The sequence below is a fragment of the Carya illinoinensis genome, chromosome 4 (assembly GCF_018687715.1).
Source record: "Carya illinoinensis cultivar Pawnee chromosome 4, C.illinoinensisPawnee_v1, whole genome shotgun sequence".
Taxonomy (NCBI): domain Eukaryota; kingdom Viridiplantae; phylum Streptophyta; class Magnoliopsida; order Fagales; family Juglandaceae; genus Carya; species Carya illinoinensis.
Window position 1 is genome coordinate 3948433 of NC_056755.1, and position 26898 is coordinate 3975330.

The following is a 26898-nucleotide window of genomic DNA, read 5'->3' on the forward strand; positions in this document are numbered from 1 at the left end:
CACCAGTTGTGAAGTCATTTAGCTATTACAAGTTCTTCATGATTTGCATATTTCTCATTCTTCACCTGTTTCTTTATATTGTGACAGCAAGTCTGCTCTTTCCTTGGCTGCCAATCCAATTCATCATGCTCGTACAAAGCATGTTGAAATAGATTGTCATTTCATACGAGAACAGCAAGCTAAAGGTGTTATCAAAACCTTTTATATTGCTTCAGCTCATCAGTTGGCAGATATTTTTACTAAGGCTCTCGGTAAAGCTCCATTTCAGCATCTCCTATCCAAGCTGGGCATTCATAATCTTCATGCTCCATCTTGAGGGGGAGTATTAAAGCTAGTTAGCTGGCAGTGTATTTAGTAAAACATTTTGTATTTGGTTAAGTTAGGCCCAGACTATTTTGTAACTTGTATATAAGTCGGGCACCTATTCTTTGTATTTTACTACTTTTTGACCAAAGACTTTATTTGACTTTGAAATACATTCAGAGAGCACAAAAGGGTAGTTTCCCCAATTCTCGTGTTTTTAGGTTTTCTACAAAGAGCTTATAACAGTACTACTGCAGTATCCTCTTCAACCATATATAGGACTGTACGACTCACCTAATTACAGCCAAAACCACCGGTCCAAGTCAACACCTTCCCCCATCCCCCCACTTCCTCATCACAACTATATCTACGCCCATCCCTTGCTAGTTCTAGGCCCGTCTCTCTTTCTCTCTCTCTCGGCCAGCATTAATTTGTTGGAGTTTCTGAAAAAGACTAGGGATCGAGATAATTGGAGACGGATCAAAGCAACACAGTCCAATGAGAAAACCTTGCTCTAACAAAGAAGGCAACAACAACAAAGGTGCTTGGTCCAAACAAGAAGACCAAAAGCTTATCGATTACATCCGAACCCATGGCGAAGGCAGTTGGAGTTCCCTCCCAAAGGCTGCAGGTAATTTGCCATTGAAAATTTATTATAATAACTACCTTGGTGATCGGTCATGTTCATGAATTTCTTTTGATTTGGTGGGAAAAGAGCGATGGAACAGCTTCTTCTTAACTCTTTCTTAATTTCTTTGATTTTTTAATCGCCTAATTAATTAACTTGTTTATTCTCGTGTACTAGGGTTGGATCGTTGTGGTAAAAGTTGCAGACTGAGATGGATAAATTATCTGAGACCAGATATCAAACGTGGTAACTTTGGTCAAGATGAAGAGGACCTCATCATCAAGCTCCATGCCCTCCTAGGCAATCGGTACATATCTTCTGATCGAATATCTCAGCTTTTCTTTGACATATATGCATCAACGAACTTGATCGAACATCTACATATATATAAATTAACATATAAATATACGTACAGCGTGTGTATATGTATCTGTGCTCGCACGCATCATGTTAGTCATTTTCTAACAAATGGCCGTACGTGCGTGTGACTGTTAGGTGGTCGCTAATAGCAGGAAGATTACCTGGGCGGACAGACAACGAGGTAAAGAACTACTGGAACTCTCACATCCGGAGAAAGCTAATAAGCATGGGAATTGATCCAAATAACCATAAGCTAAACCAGCAGATTAATCCTCCTCGCCCTCAACCCGAGTCCGTCAACGTTGTTTCTGCAGCTGCGACAACGTCATTAGTAGTATCCTCTGAGTCAACGAATTATGATCATGATTGTAAGCCGCCGCAGCTCAAATCCATCGGCAATGCCGATCATAGGGTTTCTGAAGGTACTGCCAGTAGTAGTGTTGATCAAGACGAAATGCTAGCTGGTAATTCCTTGGCCTTAAATCTGGATCTCACAATTGCCTTTCCTTCTCCCGTTACCGGCCAGCTCGTGCAAGAGAAGCGGCAAAGTTCCATCTCCATGAGTACGAAGCAAGTAGAAAGGGAACCCGTTCTGGTCCCTACGCTCCTCCTTTTTTAGATATACCATGATATTGCAACTTACATTTATAGATTGGATATATCATATTGTTCCAATTAATGCTTGCATGTCCAAAGTGCGGACCTATTAAGGCCCTCGGACATGGCACCCCAAAAGTTTGAAAAAATAAAATAATGTATATTAATATTTTATGATTTAATAAGATCATATTAATTTTATTTTATGTTGGCCCTCTCTAAAAAATTAATTCCCCTTTTATAAAATTATTTTGATTTTATAGATTATTTACTTATATTTTTATTATTTCAATGATATATTGTTCTTGACATATGATATATTTTTTTAATACATAGATTATATTAAATGTATTTTATTTTTATTTTAGATCTTACTATCTGATAGTTCTATACCGTAAAAACAATTATGAAGAAATAGAATAAAAAATATCTTGTTATACTTTTAGTTTTACTTGGCTTCAATAAAACAAATTTCTGGTTTCGTCGTTGCATATCCGGAATCGGATTGAGAAAGAACTAATTTTCAGTTGATAATTTCAGTTTGTATATGTGTGTGTACTGCTCGGTGCATGGACGTATATAATAGGCACCCCGGCCGGCCCCCACGAAATCGAGCAAAAAATAATGGCATATATGGTACGTACGTAGAGAAATAAGCTGAAGTAATTAAACCTCTGTTGGGATATGGAATGAGAAAATTGAGTACTCTTTGATCATGCCATATATAGTGCGCGCGGATGCAAATATATGCATGCCAAGGATAAACATTATGGCTTAATTTGGATAGTGAGATAAGATAAAATGATCAGTTAATAATAATAAAATTATTTATAAATAATAGTGAAATAATTTGAGTTAATATATTTTATGAGATTTTGATAACTTAAATGCTTTGGAACAGGCCTTCCATTACTAAGGCTTTAACAGCCTCTAATAAAAACCCGCCACGTCAGTAATTTTACACAAAAATCATAAGAGTTATCACACAAGATAAAATCAATATTCCTATAGTTTGTCTTTCTTCCTCACCTAGCATCTGTGAAATTTGCAACCCCTCGCAAATTCCAGACTGCCACATGATACGAGTTTCTATGAAATGTGAAATTTGCTCCTTATCTCAGCGATATTTAGTTTTTTCACCCTCTCCGACGATTTTTTTTCCTTTTTTCACAATAATATACATCTGCTCCAGTTGAAGGAATGAGATTTTGTGATGAGGGGTTTTGTAACTTTGTTATCCTCAAGGTCATCTTCAGAGTTTCAAATATTTTACAGTAGAGATAAAATTCCTCAGTAGAGAGATAAAGCCCATCAATCTTGATTGTCAATTTCAGAAAGGCCAAAGCTACACAAAATCAAAAAATGGATGCAAAAGTTTCCATCCTTCTTACCAAAATTGAAGATTCCTATGAAAAAGAAAAGAAAAGAAACCCAGCCCACTAAATTTAGCCTAGATCATGAACCTTCCTCAATCAACTCAGCAAAAGCATTCCATATTCCAACAATGTTCCGTATTCTGAGCCAAAGTATAAAGATAGTTTCCCAACTTGGGTCAAGGGTGGGGACTGAAAACTCCTGCAACCTTCTTCACTAGCATCTTAGGCCAACATTGCAGTGGCCAAATTATGGCAGTCTCTTTCACCCATTTTTCGTGGTGGTTGTGAGTTGGGAAAGAGAAAGAACCTGTCTCCATTTTTTTTTCTTGGTGGGTGCCTTCTATGGTTCTCAACAAAAGCTTAATGTCATCATCCTGACGCTCGATTTTTACGTGTCCGTACATGGGATTTGGGAGCGTCACACTCAAAATCTCCATTGAAGTGGGTGATACAAGCCGTTAGTGAGAAGAAATTTTGAGGAAGAAAATAATCATAATCGTTACCTCCATTTTTTTCTGGGCATTGTTTTTCTTAGTGGGTGCCTTCTATGGTTCTCAACAGGAGCTCAGAATCTCCATTGAAGTGGGTGATATAAGCAGTTAGTGAAAAGAAATTTTGAGGAAGAAAATAATCATAAGAGAATTCGGATTCTCAATATTTTGGCCCTTTGAACACTGGGTTTGTCTGGGTATTGCGGGAGAGGGGGGGTCTTTTGTTTTGGTGTAAGGGAGAGAAGAGGCTCTCGAGATTTCTGGAGACGGAGGAGAGGGGAAGGGTAACTGGAGAGGGAGAAGGCTTTTGTTTCTTTTATCATCTGCTGTGCGGACATATGAAATTAACTGATTTGGGAGGCTTACTTGGCACTCACTTATTGGAAGGTTGTTATTTGAAGTATAGCACATCGACTGGCCAAAAGTTAATCTCTTTTGAGAAATGAGTGATAAAAAGTTAATAAAAATATTATAAAGTATAATATTATAATATAATTTTTTAATTTTTTGTTTTTATTTTGATATTTAAAAAAAATTGAATTATTTTTTATATTTTATTTGAAAGTTTGGAAAAATAGTAATAATTAAATAATGATTAAATGAAAATTTTGAATATTTAAAACTGAAAAATATTTGTATTTGTGATATTTGAATTTTAAAAAAAGATAAAATAAGATGAGATAGGATGAGTTAAGAGCATTTGTTATCCAAACCACCTTTAATAGTAATGCTAAATACAATCATAAATTACGTGAGCACTATACATTCATTTTATAAAAGAGATGAGTCTACTATTAAAATATTAAAATTTCAAGTGGATCACATATACTCATTTTTTTTAAATATGCGCGACACTTACACATTCTATAACTACAAATATAATTTCACATGCATGATAACCCTGGCACATATCTTATATATGGAAAGATTCACTTTATGATTTTGAAAATATTAGGGAAGTAACTAATTATAGTTTTTTTATTTTTATTTTTTTATTATTACAAATAATAGCTTTTACAGTTACAATGGGATTTGGTTAAGTTCTTACTGAAATAAATGGTCATTGGTGAAACAAATAAAAAAAAATAAAATGGGCTTCGTATAATTCTTTATTGTCTACAAATATTTTTCGAACGGTATTAAATATTTAAAAGATATTATAAAATGTAAAGAATTTTTATATATTATTGATAATTTGATAGATTCTACCGACTGTATCCTCATTCTACTTTTATTTTTATTTTTAAATAAAGCGGCATTAACCATCAATTTTTGAATTTTTCTTTAAAAAAGTAAAAGATAATTCATGATAAAATTGTCAGATTTTACATGATAGAATAAATTAAGGTGAGATGAGATCAGGTACAGTGCATGATACCACCAATCTACATTGTTTTTTTTTTTAATCCTTTCTACTCAAAATCCTCTAATTCAAATAGAAATTTCAAAGCATAGAAAAAAAGGGTAATGCTATATATAGTCATAAAGTGTGTAAATATTGTACAGTCACTTTAAAAAAAATGTGATCTACTATTAAAAAATTAATTTTTTTTCATGTGAGTCTTATATTTATTTATTTTTTTCAAAATAATTGTACGGCGTTTGCATGTAACTATCATTTAAAAAAAAAGTATCATAATCCACTGATCAATACATATAATACATTGGAAATAATTTTTTTTCCCCAAAGAGGCTTCCAAGGCCAACTGCCCGAATTAAATACAGATATGCATGATCTTCGGGACGTATCTCACTTCCAATCTCCCACAAGTTAGCCGTTCTTCTTTGATGAAACTCGAGAGAGGCTCCTCCTGAAAACACTTCGATACTAAAATCATTGAAATCGTTGGGAAAAAGATAGCAAGAAAAGAACGAGATGAGCAAAAAGCAAAAATAGGAATCAAGAGGCAGAGAACGTAGCAAGGAAAGGAATGAGAGGTAAGGGGAGAATGAAGTTTTGAAGAGTAGTGAAATGCGAAAGGCCAAACGGAATGAAAAAGTAACGTTGCAAGAAGACTAACTGGCGCAAGTAAATTGTCTGTCTTCTCTGCCACAATAGCGGGAAATGATATCAAATCTACGATTTTTCGTAACCAAATCTTTATGGGGGAAAGGAAATGACATAAAACGGCCAGAGGGTGTAACGAGCCAGAAAACATAAAAAGGTCGTGGGTTGTTTAGGCCAATGACCATGTCTATATAATTTCCAAGAACCCAAGCCCATGTAGTCACATCCAGTACTTTCATAGCGACGAGATTGGTCGAAAATAAATTCCATCCGCTAGAAGGTGAATAGAATTGGCGAGGTAGCTGGAGGGACCGTTCCAACCAGAGGGCCCTGGAGCATACAAAAAGGGCCCATAATACATTAAACATCAAAAAACCCAGAGTTTGGGTCCAGCATGAGCCCAAAAGTCACGAAAGGATAGTCAAGAGGAATTAAAAAAGAGACATACATGCCGCCACCTTTAATGGAAGGATAAAAATAGTAAGAAGTGATAAGATTATTCAAAATCCTAAGCTTTGATATGTTTCGATAAATCCTGGATGAAATATGTACAGTAAACGAGCCTATATATATAGGTAATCTTTAAGGTTTAAAAGAATAATCTCTCTAAACTGACTCTAACATCGGAATGTTTTCAGTAGAAGCCCCCCTCAAGTTTCATCAAAGAAGAACGACTGAGCTGTGAGAGATTGAAAGTGAGACACGCCCCGAACATTTGGTGCTGTCTGTGGGATCCTGTGATTCAGCGTGGTTCTCACATGCCAATTGTAACACGCTCAGTAGCAAGCCGAACAATGGATGCTGGACCGTCATCTGTGGAAGTGCGACTAGCAGTAGCAGGGGAGAAGTTGAAACAAGCTCTGGAGGCCATAAGAGTCTTGCAAAAAGAGAACGACGACTTGAGACGAAAAAATGCCAATTCTCATAATGACGATGTGCCCGCTCACAGTGAGCAAGGTGAGCAAGAAGCACATTGTAGGGTCGAAAAAGATGCTGAACGCAAAGAGAAAAAAAGGATGCATGATGAGTTGAAAGAGTTAGCGGGAAAATATGAAGAGATGGCGAAGAAGATGGGCGATTCTTCCTCGGTGGAAAGTTTGCTCCACAAAACAGACCTGCCGTACAGTGCCCATATTGTGGCTGTATCGCTCCAGCCAAAGTTTAAAGTTTCCCATATTGATATGTACGATGGGTCCAAGGACCCGATAGATCATCTGGAAAACTTTAAAAGTTAACATCACGCTTCACGATTTCCAAGGGGATATTGCATGCCGAGCTTTCCCTCTAACCCTGAAAGGGACCGCTCAAGGATGGTTTGGGATTCTTAGACCAAGGTCGATAGATAGTTTTGAGAAACTGGCAAAGCAGTTCTTGACTTAGTTCATGCCTAGCCGAAGACGTCGGCACCCAGCCGTCTACCTGTTAACGGTTAAGCAAAGGGAGGACGAGAATTTAAAAGCCTACTTGGCCCATTTCAACAATGAGCGCTTAACAACGAATGACCAAGATGAGAATATCATTCTGGCCGCCCTCTTAGGAGGGGTATGGTCACGGCAGTCCTTTTATGGCGGAGTTGGCCCGGAGGACATGGACAGGGCGGATGATTTTGTCAATGCAGAAGATACTCTGCAGGCTTTGTTGGACCCTTGTAAAGAAAATACTCAGGTCGAGCGGAGAAACAGGCGAGCTGACAAGAAAGGTGATCCTAGTATGCCAGAAAGAGCGAGGGAAGGGCAATCAGATCGTAACCTCAGATTGGTGCATAATAATTTGGCATACAGGAAGAAGAGAGAGAAAAGGAAAGTCGGCGCCTTGTCAAAACAGACGGACGATACTGCAAGTACCATCAGACGAACTCGCACTAGACTGAGGACTGCACGACCATGAGAAAGAGAGTCGTTGAGTTAGCAGGAACCAGCGAGTTGGAGTGAATGGTCGCAGAGCGATCAAAACCTAAAAGGCGTCAGGAGGCTAGGCAAAAAGCAAGACAGAGTTTCAGTCTGGAAAGAAGGCGCCATGCTAATAATCGCCAGGACAGGAGGGCGAGGTTGCCCCAAGAAAAGATCGGAACAGGGCGCCCTTAGGGAAAATAAAGACCATAGCTGGAGGTTTTGCTGGGGGTGGTATTTCCACGTCCAGCTAAAAGGCATATGCACGGAAGGCAAGATATTAAAAGGTGTTCGTGGAGGATAGAGTACACAAACAACCAAAGCTCAGCAATGAGCGAATGGTGATATCCTTCAACGAGGCAGACAGGGAAGGAATCATATATCCACATGACAATGCTCTGGTGATAACCATCGTGATAGCCAATTACACAACTAGGCAGGTACTAGTAGACAATGGAGCTCGGCTGATATACTGTTTTGGGAGGCGTTTGTCAAAATAGGGATTGATGTTGGAAAACTGAGGCTCTCCCCTACGCTGTTAAAGGGTTTCTCAGGGGATACCATCTAGCCAGTAGGGGCGATCATGCTCCCAGTAACTGCGAGCACGGGGGCACGGATAGCAACCATGATGACCGACTTCTTAGTAGTGAAAGCTCATTCCTCCTACAATGCCATATTGGGCAAACCGACACTCAACCATTTGAGGGCAGTAACGTCCACCTACCACCTCAAGATGAAATTCCCAACAGATGGCTGTGTGGGAGAGGTGAGAGGCGAGCAAGCCCTGGCTCGAGAATGTTATGTGCAGGAATTAAAGAAAGTCAAGAAGGAAGTTTGCACGGTCGCAGGATAGGATGGAGCCTTGCCGCCACCTGTGGCAGTAACTTGTGAGAGAGATATAGAAGTCAGGGATGACCAAGTCTAGCAACATGCGGAAGTCAACGAACCTTTGGAACTCGTGACATTGTACACTGACTGCCCCGGGACAACTACCCAAATCGGGACACAATTCCCACCAACAGATAGAGAAGCCCTGTTAAAGTTGTTGATAGAATACAAGGATGTCTTCGCATGCAGTCATGAAAAAATGCCCGATATAGACAACGACATCATTGAGCATTGCTTAGGCGTGGACCCATCGCACAAGGCAGTGAGACAAAAGAGAAGATCGTTCAATGCAGAGAAGTACGCTGCCATTAGTGAAGAAGTTGAAGGGTTGCTCGCAGCCAGCTTCATCATAGAGGCCCACTACCCAGAGTGGTTATCCAACGTTGTCATGGTGAAAAAGGCGAATGGGAAGTGGAGAACGTGTGTAGACTTTACAGATTTAAACAAGGCTTGCCCGAAAGATAGCTTCCCCTTACCACGCATCGACGTCATTGTAGATGCTTTAGTGGGGCATCATATGTTGAGCTTTATGGACGCATATTTGGGTTACAACCAGATACGGATGAATGCGGCGGACGAAGAAAAGACATTTTTCATCACAGACCGAGCGCTGTATTGCTACCAGGTCATGCCCTTTGGACTGAAGAATGCAGGGGCGACCTATCAAAGGCTGGTAAACCGGATGTTCTGGAAACAGATTGGGAAATCTATGGAGGTTTACGTGGATGACCTACTAGTAAAAAGCAAAAAGCCCGCCCAGCACCTTGGGGATTTGTGAATGGCGTTTGGAGTCTTACGCTGTTACAAGATGAGGCTGAACCCATCAAAATGTGCTTTCAGGGTCCAGTCAGGAAAATTCTTGGGCTTCATCGTATTAGAGAGAGGAATTGAAACTTCTTAGATAAGATAGAGACCATAATTAATATGAAGTCGCTGAAGAATCTGAACGAGACTCAACGACTGGCATGGAGAGTGGTCGCCCTGGGAAGGTTTATAGCCAGGTCAACAGACAAGTGCCTCCTCTTTTTTCAAGTACTACGGAAGGTGCATCCTTGGAATGAACAATGTGACGAAAAGCTTGAAAAATTAAAACAGTATCTGGCCAGTCCAACCCTTTTAATGTGACCAAAGAAGGAAGATGTACTCTATGCGTATCTAGTAGTCTCCCCGCACGCTGTATCTATCGTCCTCATAAAGAAAAAAGAAGTCGTGCAACATTCGGTATATTATGTGAGTCGAGCACTCAGAGGAGTAGAGGCCAGATACCATCGAATTGAGTTGTTGGCATTTGCCTTGGTAGTGGCGGCTAGGAAGCTCCGTCCTTATTTCTAGGCCCACGCAGTGAAGGTACTGACAGAAGTTTCATTGGCGAAAATACTGAGGAAGCCAGATTGTACACGGAGGCTAATAGGTTGGTCAATCGAATTGAGTGAGTTCGATATAGAGTACGAGCCAAGGAAAGCCATTAAAAGGCAAGCAATGACAGATTTTGTAGCAGAATTCTCAGACTTTCCCCAGGAGAAGGAAATAGCACCGTCAGGAACGCCCTGGGTACTGTTTATAGATGGATTGTCCTGCCGAATAGGCAGAGGCCTGGGGATACATTTGCTAAGCCCCGACGGCCAATAGCAATATTACATGGTCACACTGGCACTCAATGTGACGAACAACGAAGTTGAGTATGAAACATTGACGGCCAAGAGCTATTTCTCGAGTACTCGGAATAACAAAAAGATAGAAAAATACCTCAACTTACTCGAAGAAGAAAGAGAGATAGCCGAGACTCGAATGCTACAGGAAAAGAGGAAAGCTGCGCAGTACTTCAACAAAAGAGTAAGGCCCAGGACCTTTAAAGTGGACGACCTAGTTTTGAAGAACAGTGGGGTAACTACCCAAGGCGAGGGAAAAATGGGACCACGATGGGAAGGTCCTTATCTAGTAGTAGCCAACAACTGGCCTGGATCATACAGATTGAAAGACAGCGAAGGCAAGGAACTGCCGCACCTATGGAATACAAAGCATTTGAAGAAATTTTATCAATAATTTTTGTAGTACTCATTGATTTAAAGTTCCTAAATACTAAAGACAAACCTTAGCAGTTTATGGTGCCATGAAAAAAGGGCGCATACATCCTCAGACCACGCCGATCCTAAACACCAAAGACAAGCCTTAGTGGCTTGTGGTGTAATGAAGAAAGGGCACGTAGGTTCTCAGACCACGCCGACTCTAAACACCAAAGACAAGCCTTAACAGCTTGTGGTACCATAAAAAAAGGGCGCGTAGGTCCTCAAACCATGCCGACCCTAAACACCAAAGACAAGTCTTAGCAGTTTGTGGTGCCATGAAAAAAGGGCACATAGGTCCTCAAACCACGCCAACGCTAAACACCAAAGACAAGTCTTAGCGGCTTGTGGTGCCATGAAGAAATAACGCATAGGTCCTTAGACCACGCCGACCCTAAACACCAAAGACAAGCCTTAACAGTTTGTGGTGCCATGAAAAAAGGGCGCGTAGGTCCTCAGACCACGCCAACGCTAGACACCAAAGACAAGTCTTAGCGGCTTGTGGTGCCATGAAGAAATAGCGCATAGGTCCTTAGACCACGCCGACCCTAAACACCAAAGACAAGCCTTAGCAGCTTGTGGTGCCATGAAAAAAGGGCGCGTAGGTCCTCAAACCACGCCGATCCTAAACACCAAAGACAAACCTTAACAGCTTGTGGTGCCATAAAAAAGGGTTCGTAGGTCCTCAGACCGCACCGACCCTAAACATCAAAGACAAGCCTTAGCAGCTTGTGGTGCCATGAAGAAAGGGCACGTAGGTTCTCAGATCACGCTGATCCTAAACACAAAAAACAAGCCTTAACAGCTTTTGGTGCCATGAAAAAAGGGCGCGTATGTCCTCAGACCACGCCGACCCTAAACACCAAAGACAAGTTTTAGCAGTTTGTGGTGCCATGAAGAAATGGCAAGAAAGGTCAGGGACCGTTCGACCCTAAACACCAAAAACAAGTTTTAGCAGCTTGTGGTACCATAAAAAAAATGGCGCGTAGGTTTTCAGATCACGTCGACCCTAAACACCAAAGACAAGCCTTAGTGGCTTGTGATGCCATGAAGAAAGGGCGCATAGGTCTTCAGACTACGCCGACCCTAAACACCAAGGACAAACCGTAACAGTTTGCGATAGCATGGAAAAGACAAGAATTGGAAGAACACAATGGCCAAAACATTCAACAAAGCAAATCAAAGTCTATTGTTACAAGTGTACAAGATATAGAAATACCAAAAAAGAAAATTTTGTTTATCCACAGTCAAATATACAAAAAGCAAAATTGGTCAAATAGCATCATCAGGCGGTAAAGCTCGAGGCACGTTGTCAAAGACATTGGGAATCTCTTTCCTCCCAAACTCATCAACCGTGCAGAGAGACTCTTCATCGGGATAGAACAATTTCCGGTGAAGAACCTCAAGGTTGGTGGCAGGATCATCCACGAGACGGTCCCTCACCCTTAAAATGTCGAGGCCATACCCGTAAGCAAAAGCATCGTCCCTTACAACGGAGACGTGGGCCATTTGGGATCAAAGTCGTGCGACCTCCTCTCGAGCGGCAGTCAGCTCCCCCTCCTTCTTTGATAGACTCAGCTGTTTGGCTCCAAGGGCCAAGTTTGCCACCCGAAGACCCTCCTCGAAGGACCTACAGCTGTCTTGAGAACGGACCAGGTCTCCTTAAAGAGAGGACAATTCTTCATCATGGCCGGCAAGCTCGGAGTTCAAACGAGAGCTCTTAGCCATAAGGTTCTCTTGAGCCACTGAAAGTTGCTGCCTGTCCGAGTCCCTCTCCGAAAGGAGAATTGACGAAGCGAAGTCAGCTTTGGCCTTAGCCTCGTTTGTTAGGCGGACTGCTTTGCACAGTGTGAGGAGTTTAGGCTCACGTATTTCGAGATCGTCTTGCAGTGAATAGGAGTAACCCTCGGATTGTTCCAGTAGGATCTTCAACTCCTCCCTATCCTCAGCCAAAGCTGCCAATTCGACCCTATCAGCCCGCCATCTCTCAGAGGCACTTTTGGCTATATAGCACAACTGGCGACGCTCCCTGATCTCCTGCTCGTGACGGGCACGGTCAGTAACAATCCATGCCGCCAAGTCATTGATCCCTTGCAAAAAGAAAAAAAAAAAAAAAGGTCAAACTAAAAAAGGTCACTGACATGAAAAAAGGCAAAGATACGAAATAAGTATACACATGAAAGGACAAAAGGCACAATACCTCAGAAAGCCAATTTTTCAAATGGGTAGCCATCTGGGCAGTGGCCTCTGCCTGGGAGTGGACTGCTGTTGAAGAACCACCACCACTAGCATCCCCCTTCACGATCTCGCCAGGGCTGAAGGGTTTTCTCCCTCAGGCCTCACAAACAAAGCTATCGTCCTCCCCGATGAATCAACCAAATGCAAAGGGGGCAGATGAGGTGGTGATTGAGCCAAGTTAGCCTCAATAAGGCAGGCATCTTCCTTCAAGAAATTCGCCCACTCCTCCTCAAGGAAGGAGTCAGTATCCCCTCCAAAAGAGGAGGCGTGGGTAGGAGAAAGGGAGAGTCCAGTCCCGCTGCCGATAGGCAAATGGGTTTTCCCTCTAGAGATGGTGTCCGGTAAGCTCTCTGAGGAAGTTGGGCGTGAACCAATCTCGCTGCCTATTTCAGCCGGGTGTGGAGGGACATCCCTTGTGGCACCTTTTGCCCCATCAACAAGTAAGGCGCCTGGCGTTTGCCTGTGGGCAAAACTGTGGCCGCCTCTATAGGGCAACAGTAGTAGAAGGGGGCGAGTAAGCTCCCACCGAGGTGATGGAGTCAAGATTGAGGGCCGCCACCACTCCTGCGCCCAGCTCGAACTGACTCGCTCGCCTCGCCAACACAAGAAACTCAAATGCAGGGGCAGGTGTTGGAGTGGACTGTTGTGTCCCAGACATGGCCTGGGGGGAGGCGGACTGCTTCGTTCTTCTTCTTTGTTCTCTTCTCTCTCTTCTCGGCGGTCACTTCCTTTTCTCCATTATTCTTCTTTTGCTTATTTTTTCCCTCTTCCGAACGCTTCTTCCGTTTAGATGATTCAGACCTCACAGTTTTCTTAGTGGGCGTCAGCAGGGGAGGAGGAATGGCGTCTGTAATCATGAAGTCGCGCCCTTAAATGAAAGACCGGTTGGGAGACTTCAAGAACCGATCTATGTGGGCGGTGGTTAGCAAGTTGTCAATCCAGAGTGCCTCTGGATTAGCTTTGGCCCAAGAATCTACTGTCGCGATTCGAGCCAATTCACGACGCGACAGGGTTGGCATCGTACGCCATAGATCCTTCTCATTAGGAAGATGGTGCCAAATTGTTCTAATTAGGAGATCACGGAAAACTTCTTCCGTGTCGGGGTATTCCCAATTTTTTCCGGAGACATAAAAGAACCTAGTGGTCCACGCCTTGGCATTCGAGTAGCTAGTCTCGAATCGGGCCAACGTTTGCCCATCATCTTTTCTACGGAAGCCGAGAACGTTGCCTTTGGAAGCTTCCCTCAGGTTATAGAACGCCAAAAATTTTTGGGTGGTCAGATCGGGATAAGGGTTCTCGAGAGGTTCCAAAGCCATGCGAAATACAATACAAGCGCAGAGGTACGTCCTCAACGCGAAAGGGTAAATCTGAGAGGGAGCAAGGTTGAGGAGATCCAAAAGGTTGCGGAGAGGGCGGCAGAAAGGGAGCCTCAACCCATTCTGCAAATGAGAAACAGTGATAACTACTCTAGAGGCAAAGCCCTCGCTGTCACAAACTCCACATTCGGGAAGGGTTAAAACAACAGTCTCAGGGATAGGATAGTCTTCCCAGATCGTGGAAAGATTTTTCTCTCGGAGACATGAATGCCACCGGTGCCCAGAGAAGACTGTGCCCTCAGGCTTCGCAAAGGGGCTTTCAGAAACCTTCCCTTCAACATAAGAAGCCATTGAAATCGTTGGGAAAAGGATAGCAAGAAAAGAGTGAGATGAGCAAAAAGCAAAGATAGGAATGAAAAGGCAGAGAACGCAGCAAGGGAATGAATGAGAGGCAAGGGGAGAATGAAGTTTTGAAGGATAGTGAAATGCGAAAGGCCAAACGAAAAGAAAAAATAATGTTGCAAGAAGACTAACTGGCGCAGGTAAACTGTTTGTCTTCTCTGCCACAATATGGGGAAATGATATCAAATTTACGGTTCTTCGTAACCAAATGTTTATGGGGGGAAGGAAAGGACATAAAACGGCCAGAGGGTGTAACAAGCTAGAAAACATAAAAAGGCCGTGGGTTGTTTGTGTCCATGACTATGTCTACATAATTTCCAAGTACCCAAGCCCATGCAGTCACACCTAGTACTTTCATAGTGACAAGATTGGTCGAAAATAAATTCCATCTGCCAGAATGCGAATAGAATTGGCGGGGTAGTTACAGGGACCGTTCCAACCGGAAGGCCCTGAAGCATACAAAAAGAGCCCATAATACATTAAACACCAAGAAGTCCAAAATTTAGGTCCAGCATGAGCCCAAAAATCACGAAGGGATGGTTAAGAAGAATTCAAAAAGAGACATACATCGCGTCACTTTTAACGGAAAGATAAAAACAATAAGAAGTGATAGGATTATTCAAAATCTTAAGGCCTTGTTTGTTTAGCCAAAACCAAAAATCTCATCTCATCTCATCTCAACTCATCATTACACCTTTTTCAAATTCCAATACAAAATATAATAAACAATCTAAGTTTTTCAAATCCCAATACAAAATTAATATTCAAAAATTATATTATAACAATATTTTATTTATTACTATTTAAAACATCTCATCTCATCTCATCTCATCTGTGTAACCAAGCGGGGCCTAAGTCTTGATCTGTTCCGATAAATGCTAGATGAGATATATACAACAAACAAACCTATATATACAGGTAATTTTTAAGGTTTAAAAGAATAATTTTTCTGAACTGACATTAACATCGGAGTGTTTTCAGGAGGAGTCCCCCTTGAATTTCATCAAAGAAGAATGGCTAAGTTATGGAATATTGAAAGTGAGACACGTCCCGAACACATGAAGTAGTTATCAGTTAAGACTACCGTGCGAGAGGCTTTCTTGCGGAGGAAGTAAGTGCTGTCAAATTAGCTAGTCGGAGCACGATTTCCAGTCGTGGTAATAGTACGCGCCATCGCTACAAAGCAATAAAAGCTTTGAAATTTGTGAAGAGTTCATGAACAAGAAATGAGTACCATCGGGGCAAAACGATGACCGATAAAGAAAAATAAATACGAGTAGATCTATAGAATGGTAGATATTTTTATTATATAGAAAAATTAAAAAATATGAGCAAAATTAAGTATTCAAAACTCTCAAAATGATTTATACTATTAATTAAATACATATTTATAATGTCGCACAAGAAAAATTCTATTTTTCACATTTTTGTATTATTTGCTCAAGCAACCTTTCTGTTCGATATTTTGGCCAAGACGTATTGATCAACAGCTTACATATAATCAGGAAGTTTCGTGTCAACCGATCCTCATTCTTGCAGTGAACAAGGGATTGATTGTGATTCTGACTGACTAGTGTATAGACTCAATCCACAGGAATTGGGGAAAAAAGTTTTTCGTAGTATTGAAGTACTAGATCGAGCGAACGCGTTTGAAATTACTGTCATGGATGTGGAATTCTTTCACATGAGTTGTAGCCTAATTCTCATGGTTTGGCCAATGTACTTGAAGCACGTAATGGGTTTGAAAATTAAACCTCAAGATCGTCGAGATCATCGTTCATGTTGGGGATATTCTTGATTATGGTACTAATCATTGAGCATTTGACTAGATAAGAACGAAAAAGATGAAAGTCAGTCGCACTTATATATATATATATATAAATAAATAAAAGAAGAAGGAGAAATGCTTGGTCTATATATATATAAGAGTTTTGCACAGAGGAAGTTAACAAATTGACCGACTGATCGATATAATATGCCGCATCTATTTTATAATAAAAATTATTTTACAAAATGACGAATAACATTAAACTATATTTACTTGTGAATTTATTTTATAAGATTTTTGTATAAACCGAAACTTCTTTATTTAAGTTTCTGGTTTCTCTAATCTTTCCAATTTATGGTACTCAATCCATTGATTTCAAAAGTAGTGCAAGTACATACGCTAGTTAAGAGACACGAACCGGCAGAGCTGTATCAATTGAGATTCCTATGTATAACCATATCCGCCGCCCGCATGCAATTGGGCCACAACCATGATTTCAAACAAACAAAAGTCGTACTTACGTCCAAATTATTGGGGTGATTTCCTTATCTGTCTTCTCTTATTGGGGGTTGGGTTGGTGGGGGGTGTTTATAAGTAGTTGGATGAATGCAAGTGCGGAAGTCGTAAATGAACATATGGGCATTACTCCCTTCTCTAACTGCCCGGCCTGAGAAGTCATCCAACAGCTGCCCCCATTATATTTATTATATTTATTGAATGTGAAAGAGATATACACATAAAATAAATTCAAAATATTTATTAAAAATTTATTGTTGTTCAAGAAATTTACTCGTACAGTTGCGCCTAATGATGTAAATTCACTTTATATGTATTATCTTTTTCCTAGTCTAAACTTAAAAACTCTAGAGATCCAAACTTATAGAGGTGGAGAACCAATTCAAGTGTAAGGGCTTAATTAGAGCCCAACCAAACCAGGCACATCAGGTACATTCGACACAGCCCAAAATTAGACTCTGGAATTTCCTTTTAAATGTCTGTTGCACTCGGACACGTTGGGCTGTGGAAGTCCAATAACATTGATTGATCCTATATGGGTGAGGAACAATATCCCTGAATAGAAAAACTCTTTTTAAGTTCCTCTGTTCTCAACAGTACTTTCAAATTCTATGAAATTCAGGTTTCGATATAGCATCACTGTGTACAATCATTGTACATGCTAGTACTCTGCTAAGTCATCTTTTCGTCAGCAAGTTGAAAATAGAGCTTATGGTTAGGCCTCCCCTAATGGATTTGATCATAATTCGTTAATTCTTGATTTCTTTCTTGGTATAATCTGGCTGTTTGTGCAATCAATATTCAAAACCAGGTTAAGGTTGCGTAAGATAATCTTGATGCGTGCCAAAAGTTCAGCCCCCTGCTGCAGCCTCCGACATCTTTATTATCCATTAATATTTCAAAAGTTGCCCACAACATGAGCGTACATAGTTTGTCCTCCCTAAAAAACAAAGGTCCTAGCTTTTTACATGGAAAAAGAGGTATGAAAAGAATCTTAATGGGAGCCCACTACTTTTCTTAATGGGTGTAGAAAAGAGGTGATAAGAAGTTCAACTTACTTAGTATGCTGCCATCCTCAAACATTATTAATCATAGCATGGATGGTATTAAATATCATGTCATGATTCAAATGTGTTTTCCCACTGCTGTTTTAACCAAGTCAGAAACGAATCTTCAAAAAAATCCCAGTTTCCCACAACACAGACCATTAGCCTACATATCTTTTCAACTTTCAACTAATAAAGATAAACTCACCCACCCCTACCCCCAAAACAAAGCTTGCTATAAAGTCCTATTATATTAACCCGAATTATATGAATCATCATGTGCAAGAGCCATACTTTCTAGGAGCCTCATCAACTTGTTAGAGAGAGACAGAGAGAGATGGGGAACAGTATAGGAGGAAGAAAGAAAGCTAAGGTGATGAAGATCGATGGAGAAACCTTGAAGTTCAAAACGCCAGTGCGAGCCTGGGAAGTTCTTAAGGACTGCCCTGGTCACGTCTTATTGGAGTCCGAGGCTGTAAAGCGTTATGGCATCCGAGCCAAGCCATTGGAACCGGAGCAACAGCTCATCCCCAAGAAAATATACTTCCTAGTAGATCAACTACCCAAGCCTTCTGACGAAAAGGTGCCCAGAGCTGTAAGGTCTCAGTCAGCTGGCATACACATGAGTGCGAAGGACCGGCTCGAGTGCTTGATGCTATCTCGGAGAACGGTTTCTGATCTTTCTATTAATAGAGCACCGAGTGTTGTGTCCGATGGTTCTGGGCGTTTGAAGGTGAAAATAAGGTTGCCAAGCGATCAAATGGCCAAGTTGGTGGCTGAAAGCAGAGATGGCGCGGAGGTGGCCGAGAAGATCTTAGAACTTTATAGGGACCACGCCGGAGAGATTAATGGGAATGTGCCGGAGGGAACAGAGGACGCGTTGATGCACCGGGAAGCACCGTGGAAACCAGCTCTAGGGAGTATTGGTGAGAAGGCCAAGGCACATAAGGTACTTTCCCTTTGAATTTGTCGCAATCTTGATTTCAATTTCCACGTACATAGATTAATTAAGTTGATATTTAACATAATGTAGCAACACATAATTACAATTACGCACTCGGGTTCTTTTGGACCGACATAAATATACAACATTGCTTGAAGAGTGCGTAAACACCCGATTTATAATATAGCAGTAGTTTATATATGAATTACATAAAAATAATTTAATAAATTAACGTGATTTTATCTATTTATTATATATACTTTATAATAAAAAATAAGTTTATAATCTGATAAAATATTTTAAATCACACCAATTTATAAAATTATTTTTATATAATTCTTTTGTAACTAAAATATTTCCCTTTATAAGAATTACATGTGGCTGGCATTTTTTTACTGTATCATAAATCTCTATAGAAAGCTGAATGCAAATGAGTTGGCTAATTTGGGAATGATAACCACAGTCATAATGAAAGATTTGACTACCATATATACATACCGATCATTTATAATTTTCCAATACATTAGAACTTAAAATTAGAATGAGAAGATAATATATATAATATTCTACTTTTGTTATCGAATGTCTCATTTTAATGATTTTTTTATTATTCTTTAAGCAGTTAATTTATGGCACTACTTAAAAAATATAACCCGGCCATATTATTAGTCAGAGTGACTGAATATATAAAAATAATAATATGGGATCGAAAATATATACGTTTAGTTCTTAAAAATTAATAATTAATTACCTGATGATCATTGCTCAAAATTTTTAAAAATAGAAAGCTAAAGAAATTTCATACTTCTAATTTTCCAAGTCAAACGTTTTATCTATATATATATAGAGGCATAGCTTGTAAACTTCAGAAGCTGACATTTGGTGATGGGCTTTGCTACATACAGTCGGCAAATGCAGTCGGCGTGCAGTCGGCTGTACGGAAAGAATAAAAAAAATTATAATTTTTTTTTTTATATTCAGGGGACCTACATGAATAAAAAAAAGTTATAAAAATAATTTTTTTTTTCATGTAGGTTCCGTATTAATTCACTTTTTTATAACCGACTGCATCTGTCGACTGCAAAAAGTATTTCTCTTTGGTGATTGTGAACGCCTTGCATTAATTGATGGAAAATAGATATATAAGAACCAACAAATTAAGAATATGTCATGTATACTCGTCAAGACTCAGATCAATTAGAAGAAAATTAAAATTTAACAAGATCATAAAATATATGACAATTTTCTCATAAGTTATGATTAAATAGTTATATGGATTCAATTTTTTTTAGAGCATATTATTTTATGTGATAGTATTATTTCAATAAAAAAAATATTGATTTTTTATTTTATTTTATTTTAGCTTTTCACCTGATTTAAATATTTAATTCCACATAATCATCATCTATTTTATAATGAATTGTAAAAATAAATGTAAAACAAATTGTGTGTATATATATATTATATCTAATTATGCTTTACACTTTCAGAAACTTTCGTGGACCCCACTCTTTTTCAAAGCGATTGCGCGGCGTTTATAATTTCACGACTGTATGTAATATTGTTCTATTTATATATAGTTTTCTATGTCACATTATTTATAATAATAATAATAATATTTGATACAGTCTAAATATTTTTCCAAGTACTAGAACCTTAAGTATTCTAGAAATTTATAAATCATTTTTCTATAAAAAATTTTAGTTACAAGCGCAACTGTACATTAATATATACAATAATTTAATGTGATTGGTCAAAAAATAAATTCTATTAAAAATAATATTAATTTAAATTTTAAATATAAAATAATCAATATTAATATGTAGATTAATATGTGACTTTAATTCTACATATATAATAAGAAAAAATTTTCTTGTCATCCTCACACTTTACACACCACACTTATTTTAATTTTTTTTTTCTATAATAAATATGTAATCTGTGGATGATAAATAGAATAATTTAATTAGTTTAATAAAAATAAAATGAAATAAAAAATAAAAAAATAAAAAATAATATTTTAATATATAAAATGTATGGTTTAAAATGATATATAGTATTCCTCAACAAAACTCTTTCTCTATCCACAATATGCATTAAAGTCTTACGGACAGTACTGTTGAAATCTCAATAGGAAACCTAATTTCTTGATTATTCGGTCTGTTTGACTTTCCGCCCATTTTCTTTGGAATTTCGTAATCCCGACAAAAACATTGTTTGGTTATCTTCCTTGGCCATGGAAGGTGGTGCCAGATGGTGGAGAGTGATCTACATGATGATTTTGTTGACTAACATAAATGTGAACAGAATTCTTATTTCTTGGACAGGTTTGAAAATTGAGATAAAAATTTTGAATTTAAGATAAAAGTTTAAAATATTATTTTTTAGTATTATTATTATTTTAAGATTTGAAAAAATTGAATTAAAATTTAAAAATGTCGAATTATTTATTATATTTTATGTAAAAATTTAAAAAAATTATAATAATAAAATAAAAATTTTAAATTTAAGAGGAGAATTCTCATTTATCAAACATGTCCTTAATTCAATGAAGGCATTAATTAATAAAAGTCTTCCTATTTGGAATATATGGTATTGTTTCCGATTACTAATAATAAAGGAAAAAAAAAAAAAAATTTATGCTTGCAAGCTGTTATAGAAGACATGCATACTCTTCACACTGCTGACATGATAAAATTATATCTGTAAAAAAAATTAAATCTAAACTTTTTTTATAAATTAAATATCATCACGTCAATAGAACTGTAATGGGTGTGTCTTCTACCTATAAATTTATAATAATAGAAAATGGAGTTGGGCATTATCTCGACCAACAGATCGAGTCTTCTCTTGGCCATATGTTTCATTAATATTTTAGAGAATTTGAACTATTGATACATTAACCTCCTTTGAAACTCAATTTACTATATACTTTGCTCTCTCAATTATGGAGACTATGGAATATTAACTATAATTTCTTGAATCATTTAAATTTGCAGAAGAGAGTAAGTTTCGTTCCAATGGAAGAAGAAAGTTGCTTGGATGGGCGTCTAAGTAGCTGTCGACTCAACCAAAGAATCGAGTGAAACTGCAAAAACTCCTTTTTTAAATTGTCCTTAATTATATATATTCCTGTCACTTAATTTGCGAATATTTTGTAGGAAATATCTTGTATACGTACGTATTTATTTTTAAAAAATATTATTTATCATCCTTTTACCCATCATTTTTTTTTTATTTTAATTTTGCATCAAATGATTGTCTAGATAAGTAAAAAATAACACACAATTTTTCAATAATTCAATGTTATATCAAGAAACAATGTTCCAATGATGTTACAATGATGATAAATATAATTGAGCAATGCTATGTACAATTCTTATTTAGAGACTGTAATATAGATATGAGCAATTTTATCTTTAAAGTTTTTTAAAATTACTAAGATATTCCTCTTAAAATAATCTTTTTTTCTTTTTAATAAAAGACGTGCACATGCAGTCCCTACTTGAGGACTGCAAATAGAATTTCTCGTTGTTTTATATATTAAAGTGCATCCCAACTAAGGATATGGATTTGTAGTCTTAAATGTGTCTAATTTCTAGTCAATTAATGGGATGCGTTCTGAGGTTTAATGATTTTCAAGTACCAAACCAAAACCATGGTGCAAATCTAAAGCCATTCATTGATCTGCAAAATTAAGGTTGAGCAATGAGCTCTGTGCTGCAAGCTTCGTGTTTGTGTTCATGGTCCTACATTCTCTTTGCCGAGGTTTTGATTGCATGTGTGAGATAAAAATTGCTTAGGAAGAACCAAGTGCACGTTCAGTATCAGAATTAACCAAGTTTAATGGAAACAAATTCAAAATTAGAAAAAAAAAAAATTATCTAGGGAGTTGGAGAGAAAATTATATATATAAGTGAGAAATGATTTGTGCAGTCGGTAAATACAGTCGGCGTGCAGTCGCTTTGAAAAAAATGAATTAATATGAGACCTATATGAAAAAAAAAAAATTATTTTTATAACTTTTTTTTATTCATTCTGTACAATCATGAAAAAAAAAAATTTATAATTTTTTTTATTTATTCCGTACAGCCGACTGCATACCGACTACGTCTAGCAAAGCCCTATATAAATAGGTGCACTTGTCCAACTTTGCACCAAAGAGATAGAACATGACAACATAGCCAGACCGAATGGCATTAAGATAAATGATATTTAAAGTCATAGAGTATGTAAACGCCGTGCAATCTTTTTAAAAAAATGAGTAAATATGAGATTCACATAAAAAAAAATTTAATTTAATTTTTTTTTAAATACCAATAGCACATGAAAGAAAATCATGAATATCAATGTATTAGGAGTTGCATGTTGGCACTTGGCAGGTGGAGCAAATTGATTTTTTAACATGGATGAACCCTTGATTATTTAAGTGGTAACTCTATATATATAATGTTTCAAAAGCCTACCTTTTGGCTTTTCCAATTGGTGTTACAATTGATCTCTTTTTTCTTCTTCTTCTTCTTCTTCTTGTATTATTTTTATTTTTTGGCAAAGTCTACTTCTATTAATAAAATCAGCGGGAATGCAAACATAGGGAGCACCCATTAGAAGGTGCAATCATCGTCTAATGCACATGTGGGTCATTCCCAATATGAAAATCTAACAAACTGTGAGGAATTAAAATTTAAGGTATGCTTCCAAAGATTGATTTGGTTACTACTTATTGCACAACAGAGTGTACACATCAATTTTGATCTCAATATATTTTCCTTAATTGCCAGCTTTTTAGAAGACTCAACATGTGTCTGATATCTTGCATAATCGGCTGGGTCCTCCAATTTGGGTTGTAGGTTTTTTCTTTTACTGCAAGAAGTGTATTCAAGGAGTCTTATGCAATAACTAAATTCTAAATGTTTTTTTCCTTTGCTGCTTGGAGTCTAATGAGTAATGCAGTGGCTTCACCTTGATTAGGGTTGGTGCTATGGATAAAGCTGGTTTGGACAAAAATTATTTCTCCATTATCTTTCCTACAAACTGCAGCAGCAGTGCTTCCTTTTTCCCTTATTGCTACATTGAATGTTAAAATCTGATGATTTTTGGGATAGCTTTCCAATTGTGGCTACTATTAATCATATTATTGTCCTAAGCTTCACAATGTTCCATGTAAATTTTCGAAGTTTGAGAAATGAACATTTTAAGATCTGGATTAACAGCTTCATGGACAACTTTATTCCTAAGAAACCAGATACTATCCATTGCTACAAGGTCAAAAACTTGAAAAGAATGCTCCTCATTTAAAGAGATGCCGAGTCTCGTGAGGACTAAGAATACACTTTATCCAATGAGTCATTGTATCAACCAAACTGAAAATTTTTAGAAGCCAAGGGAATTGTCTCCAAAGCACACAGGTGAAGCTATAATTTAGGAAAATGTGTTCTTGGCTTTCTATCCCAGTGTTGCATATGGGACATGAACATGCCTCACTATCGATAAAGGAAAAGCTCTTCAATAGAGCTTTTGTTTGAACAATGTTATTGGGCATCTTCCAGCATAAAAATTTCAGTCTATCCTGGACTTTCAGCTTCCAAATACTTTTTCAAGTTTTTGGGAGAATGGAATTGACATTTACACTCTCAAATCTGGAGGTGATTGCCACATAAGCAGATTTGACACTGAATTGGCCCGTTGAATGTTTAGTCCAAATGATTTTGTCTTCCACTTCATGATAATTGTGTTGGGCAAGAGGACTTTTAAGATCTCAGTCACTGAATCTTGATTACAGAGGGCTTGAAGAAGAATTGTGTTCCAACTTCTAGGATTTTCTATCATGAGTTTAGAAACCTTGAGGGAAAGATCCCGATGAATGGTCTCATCTCTTGGGTGAGGAATGAAATTTGGCATAGTAGAGATTCAGGGGTCAGTCCATACTTTAACCCCTACTCTATTGTTTATCTAGTAGCACAGGCTGTTTTTCAAGAAATCCTTTTGTCTAAGGATTCTTTTCCAGATCCATAAATCATTTTGTTTTTGACTGGTGAAGAAGAAGGAATTTTGTCTTTGATATTTTGCTGTCAAGATACTACTCCAAAGACTCTCTTTCCCTTGCATCAATAGCCAACCAATTTTTGAGAGGAAAGCTTTATTGAAATCTTGGGTTAGACAAAACCTAATCCTCCCATGGATTTTGGTTTACAAATTGAGTTCCAAGACTTTGGGATGAAATTATAAATTTTTTCTAAAGGGAAATTCCACCAAAATCTCATGAATTCTTCGTCAAGGCTTAAGATACTCTTTGAAATGGAGATAGTAGCCATGAAATATGAAGAAATAGTACTCGCTACTGATCGAATTAAGGTGACTCGTCCAGTTTGGAAAAGAAGTTCTGCTTTCCTTCCTCCTAATTTTTGTGTTATTTCCTGCAGATATCCTGAAAAGAAACTTTCTTTGAGGCTCCAAAAACCAAGCGAAGGCCCAGATGACTCTCTTTCTTCTTCTACTTTATTGTCTCGTTTATCTTAGTGGATTCCGCCTTTAATCCTAAAAGGATACCGTCCTTGTTTGCTTGATAGGCCCGAGCATGTTTAAGTACCATAAAATGGTAAATTCAATGCATGTGCAATGTTTTGCTCAATGAGTTAAAGCACCTTGTTAACGTAGTACTTACTTTATGGAAGCAGGTATCCAACATATTTTAGTGGATCGCATTATAGGCTAGCAATCACAATCTCTCATTTATTACCCACTTGGAATCCCTTGATCCACATGTATATTTTCCTTTGACGCATCCACTTTATAATATTGAAAGAGTCCCCAGACAAAACTAAAGCAATGGAAGTTTTGAAAAGACGAGGGAAAAAGTGGGCTCCATAATTTCCTGATTAAGCTCCTACTTTCACAGCTATGCCATCCCAATTGTACCTGACAAATAAATTTGGTCACAACTTGCATTTTTGTGTAGCCTACTTTATCCTTTTGTTTCTTTCCTTGTTAGTTTATCTCTTTTTCATTATTTTCGTATGAAAATTACTCTAATTATAAAAAAATTAAATAAAAATAATTTCATAAATTGATATAACTTGAGATAATTCATTAAATTATAAAATTATTTTTATTATAAAATAAATCTAAAAGGCCACATAAGCCGTATCAATTTATAAAATTATTTTATATACTTTCTTCGTGGCTTGAGCAATACTCTTCCCGTATTTGTTGAGTCTTTTTACTTGACTTGCTTGTGTAAGCATTCCTAAGACACATCCTTCACGTTACTGACATATTAATTTGCTAATATAGTAATTTCATATCATCATATGTAAAATACTTGAAATAATATTGCCTTCCCCTTGAAAGTGAAAAATTAAAATTTAAAGTTCAAATGGCCTGCTATAAATGTGACACATAAATCAACTAAAGGAAAATGTGTCGACCATTACAAGCGTAACTCCAGAAGTCCTGGCTAAACAACAGGTAGGTAAAATTATTAGTACTCCACAGTGAATGGCACGGACCCAGTCCTACTTTAGGATTTGAAAACAAAACACTAACAAAAAAAAAAAAAAAAGGTAAAGGAACCGTTAAACTGCATTGACAAGTGAATGCAACCTTCGAGAATTGGCCACGTCTGACAAGTCTAGTTTGGTCACCCTACCTAACTCTTTCTTTTGTCAATTAGGAATCATACGATAGAGATTGCAAATAATTCTATAATACAGATAACAGAAGGGGAATTCAAGCCAGGAAATAAGAAAGATTTGACACTTATGAAAGCAAAGATCATATCAACAAACAACAGACAGATGCCGACTCCACGCCCATCAATCTTGAAGCAGAAGAAGAAGACACTGTAGTCAAAAGAATATTTGAATATACTAGAACCCGAATGCTTTCATCCGGGATTCCAATGTACTTGTTAAGGTTGGAAATTCTTAGTTTGCTTTGCTAATCATGTAACTGTAAAAACCTCAGTCCAGATCCCATGAGACCAAAATATGCTTTCTCAGACATTCAAAGTTGTAAACTAACCTGATGACAGGAGGATCAGGTCGAGATAAGAAACCATGATTTCT

The 26898-nt window shown here is 37.9% G+C and overlaps 2 protein-coding genes across 2 annotated transcripts; both read left to right on the plus strand.

Annotated features, from left to right (window-relative positions):
• The first annotated feature begins 684 nt into the window (after nucleotides 1-684).
• LOC122306702 (transcription factor MYB8-like) lies at nucleotides 685-2098 on the plus strand. The gene is made up of 3 exons (XM_043119179.1): nucleotides 685-934; nucleotides 1109-1238; nucleotides 1427-2098. The coding sequence occupies exons 1-3, from the start codon at nucleotides 802-804 to the stop codon at nucleotides 1908-1910; spliced, it is 747 nt and encodes a 248-aa protein (XP_042975113.1). The 5' UTR covers nucleotides 685-801; the 3' UTR covers nucleotides 1911-2098.
• Nucleotides 2099-17998: 15900 nt separating this feature from the next.
• Nucleotides 17999-22055, plus strand: LOC122307601 (uncharacterized protein At1g66480-like). The gene is made up of 2 exons (XM_043120568.1): nucleotides 17999-18838; nucleotides 21832-22055. Exons 1-2 carry the CDS (start codon nucleotides 18227-18229, stop codon nucleotides 21916-21918), a joined length of 699 nt encoding a protein of 232 aa, XP_042976502.1. The 5' UTR covers nucleotides 17999-18226; the 3' UTR covers nucleotides 21919-22055.
• The last annotated feature ends 4843 nt before the right edge of the window (nucleotides 22056-26898 follow it).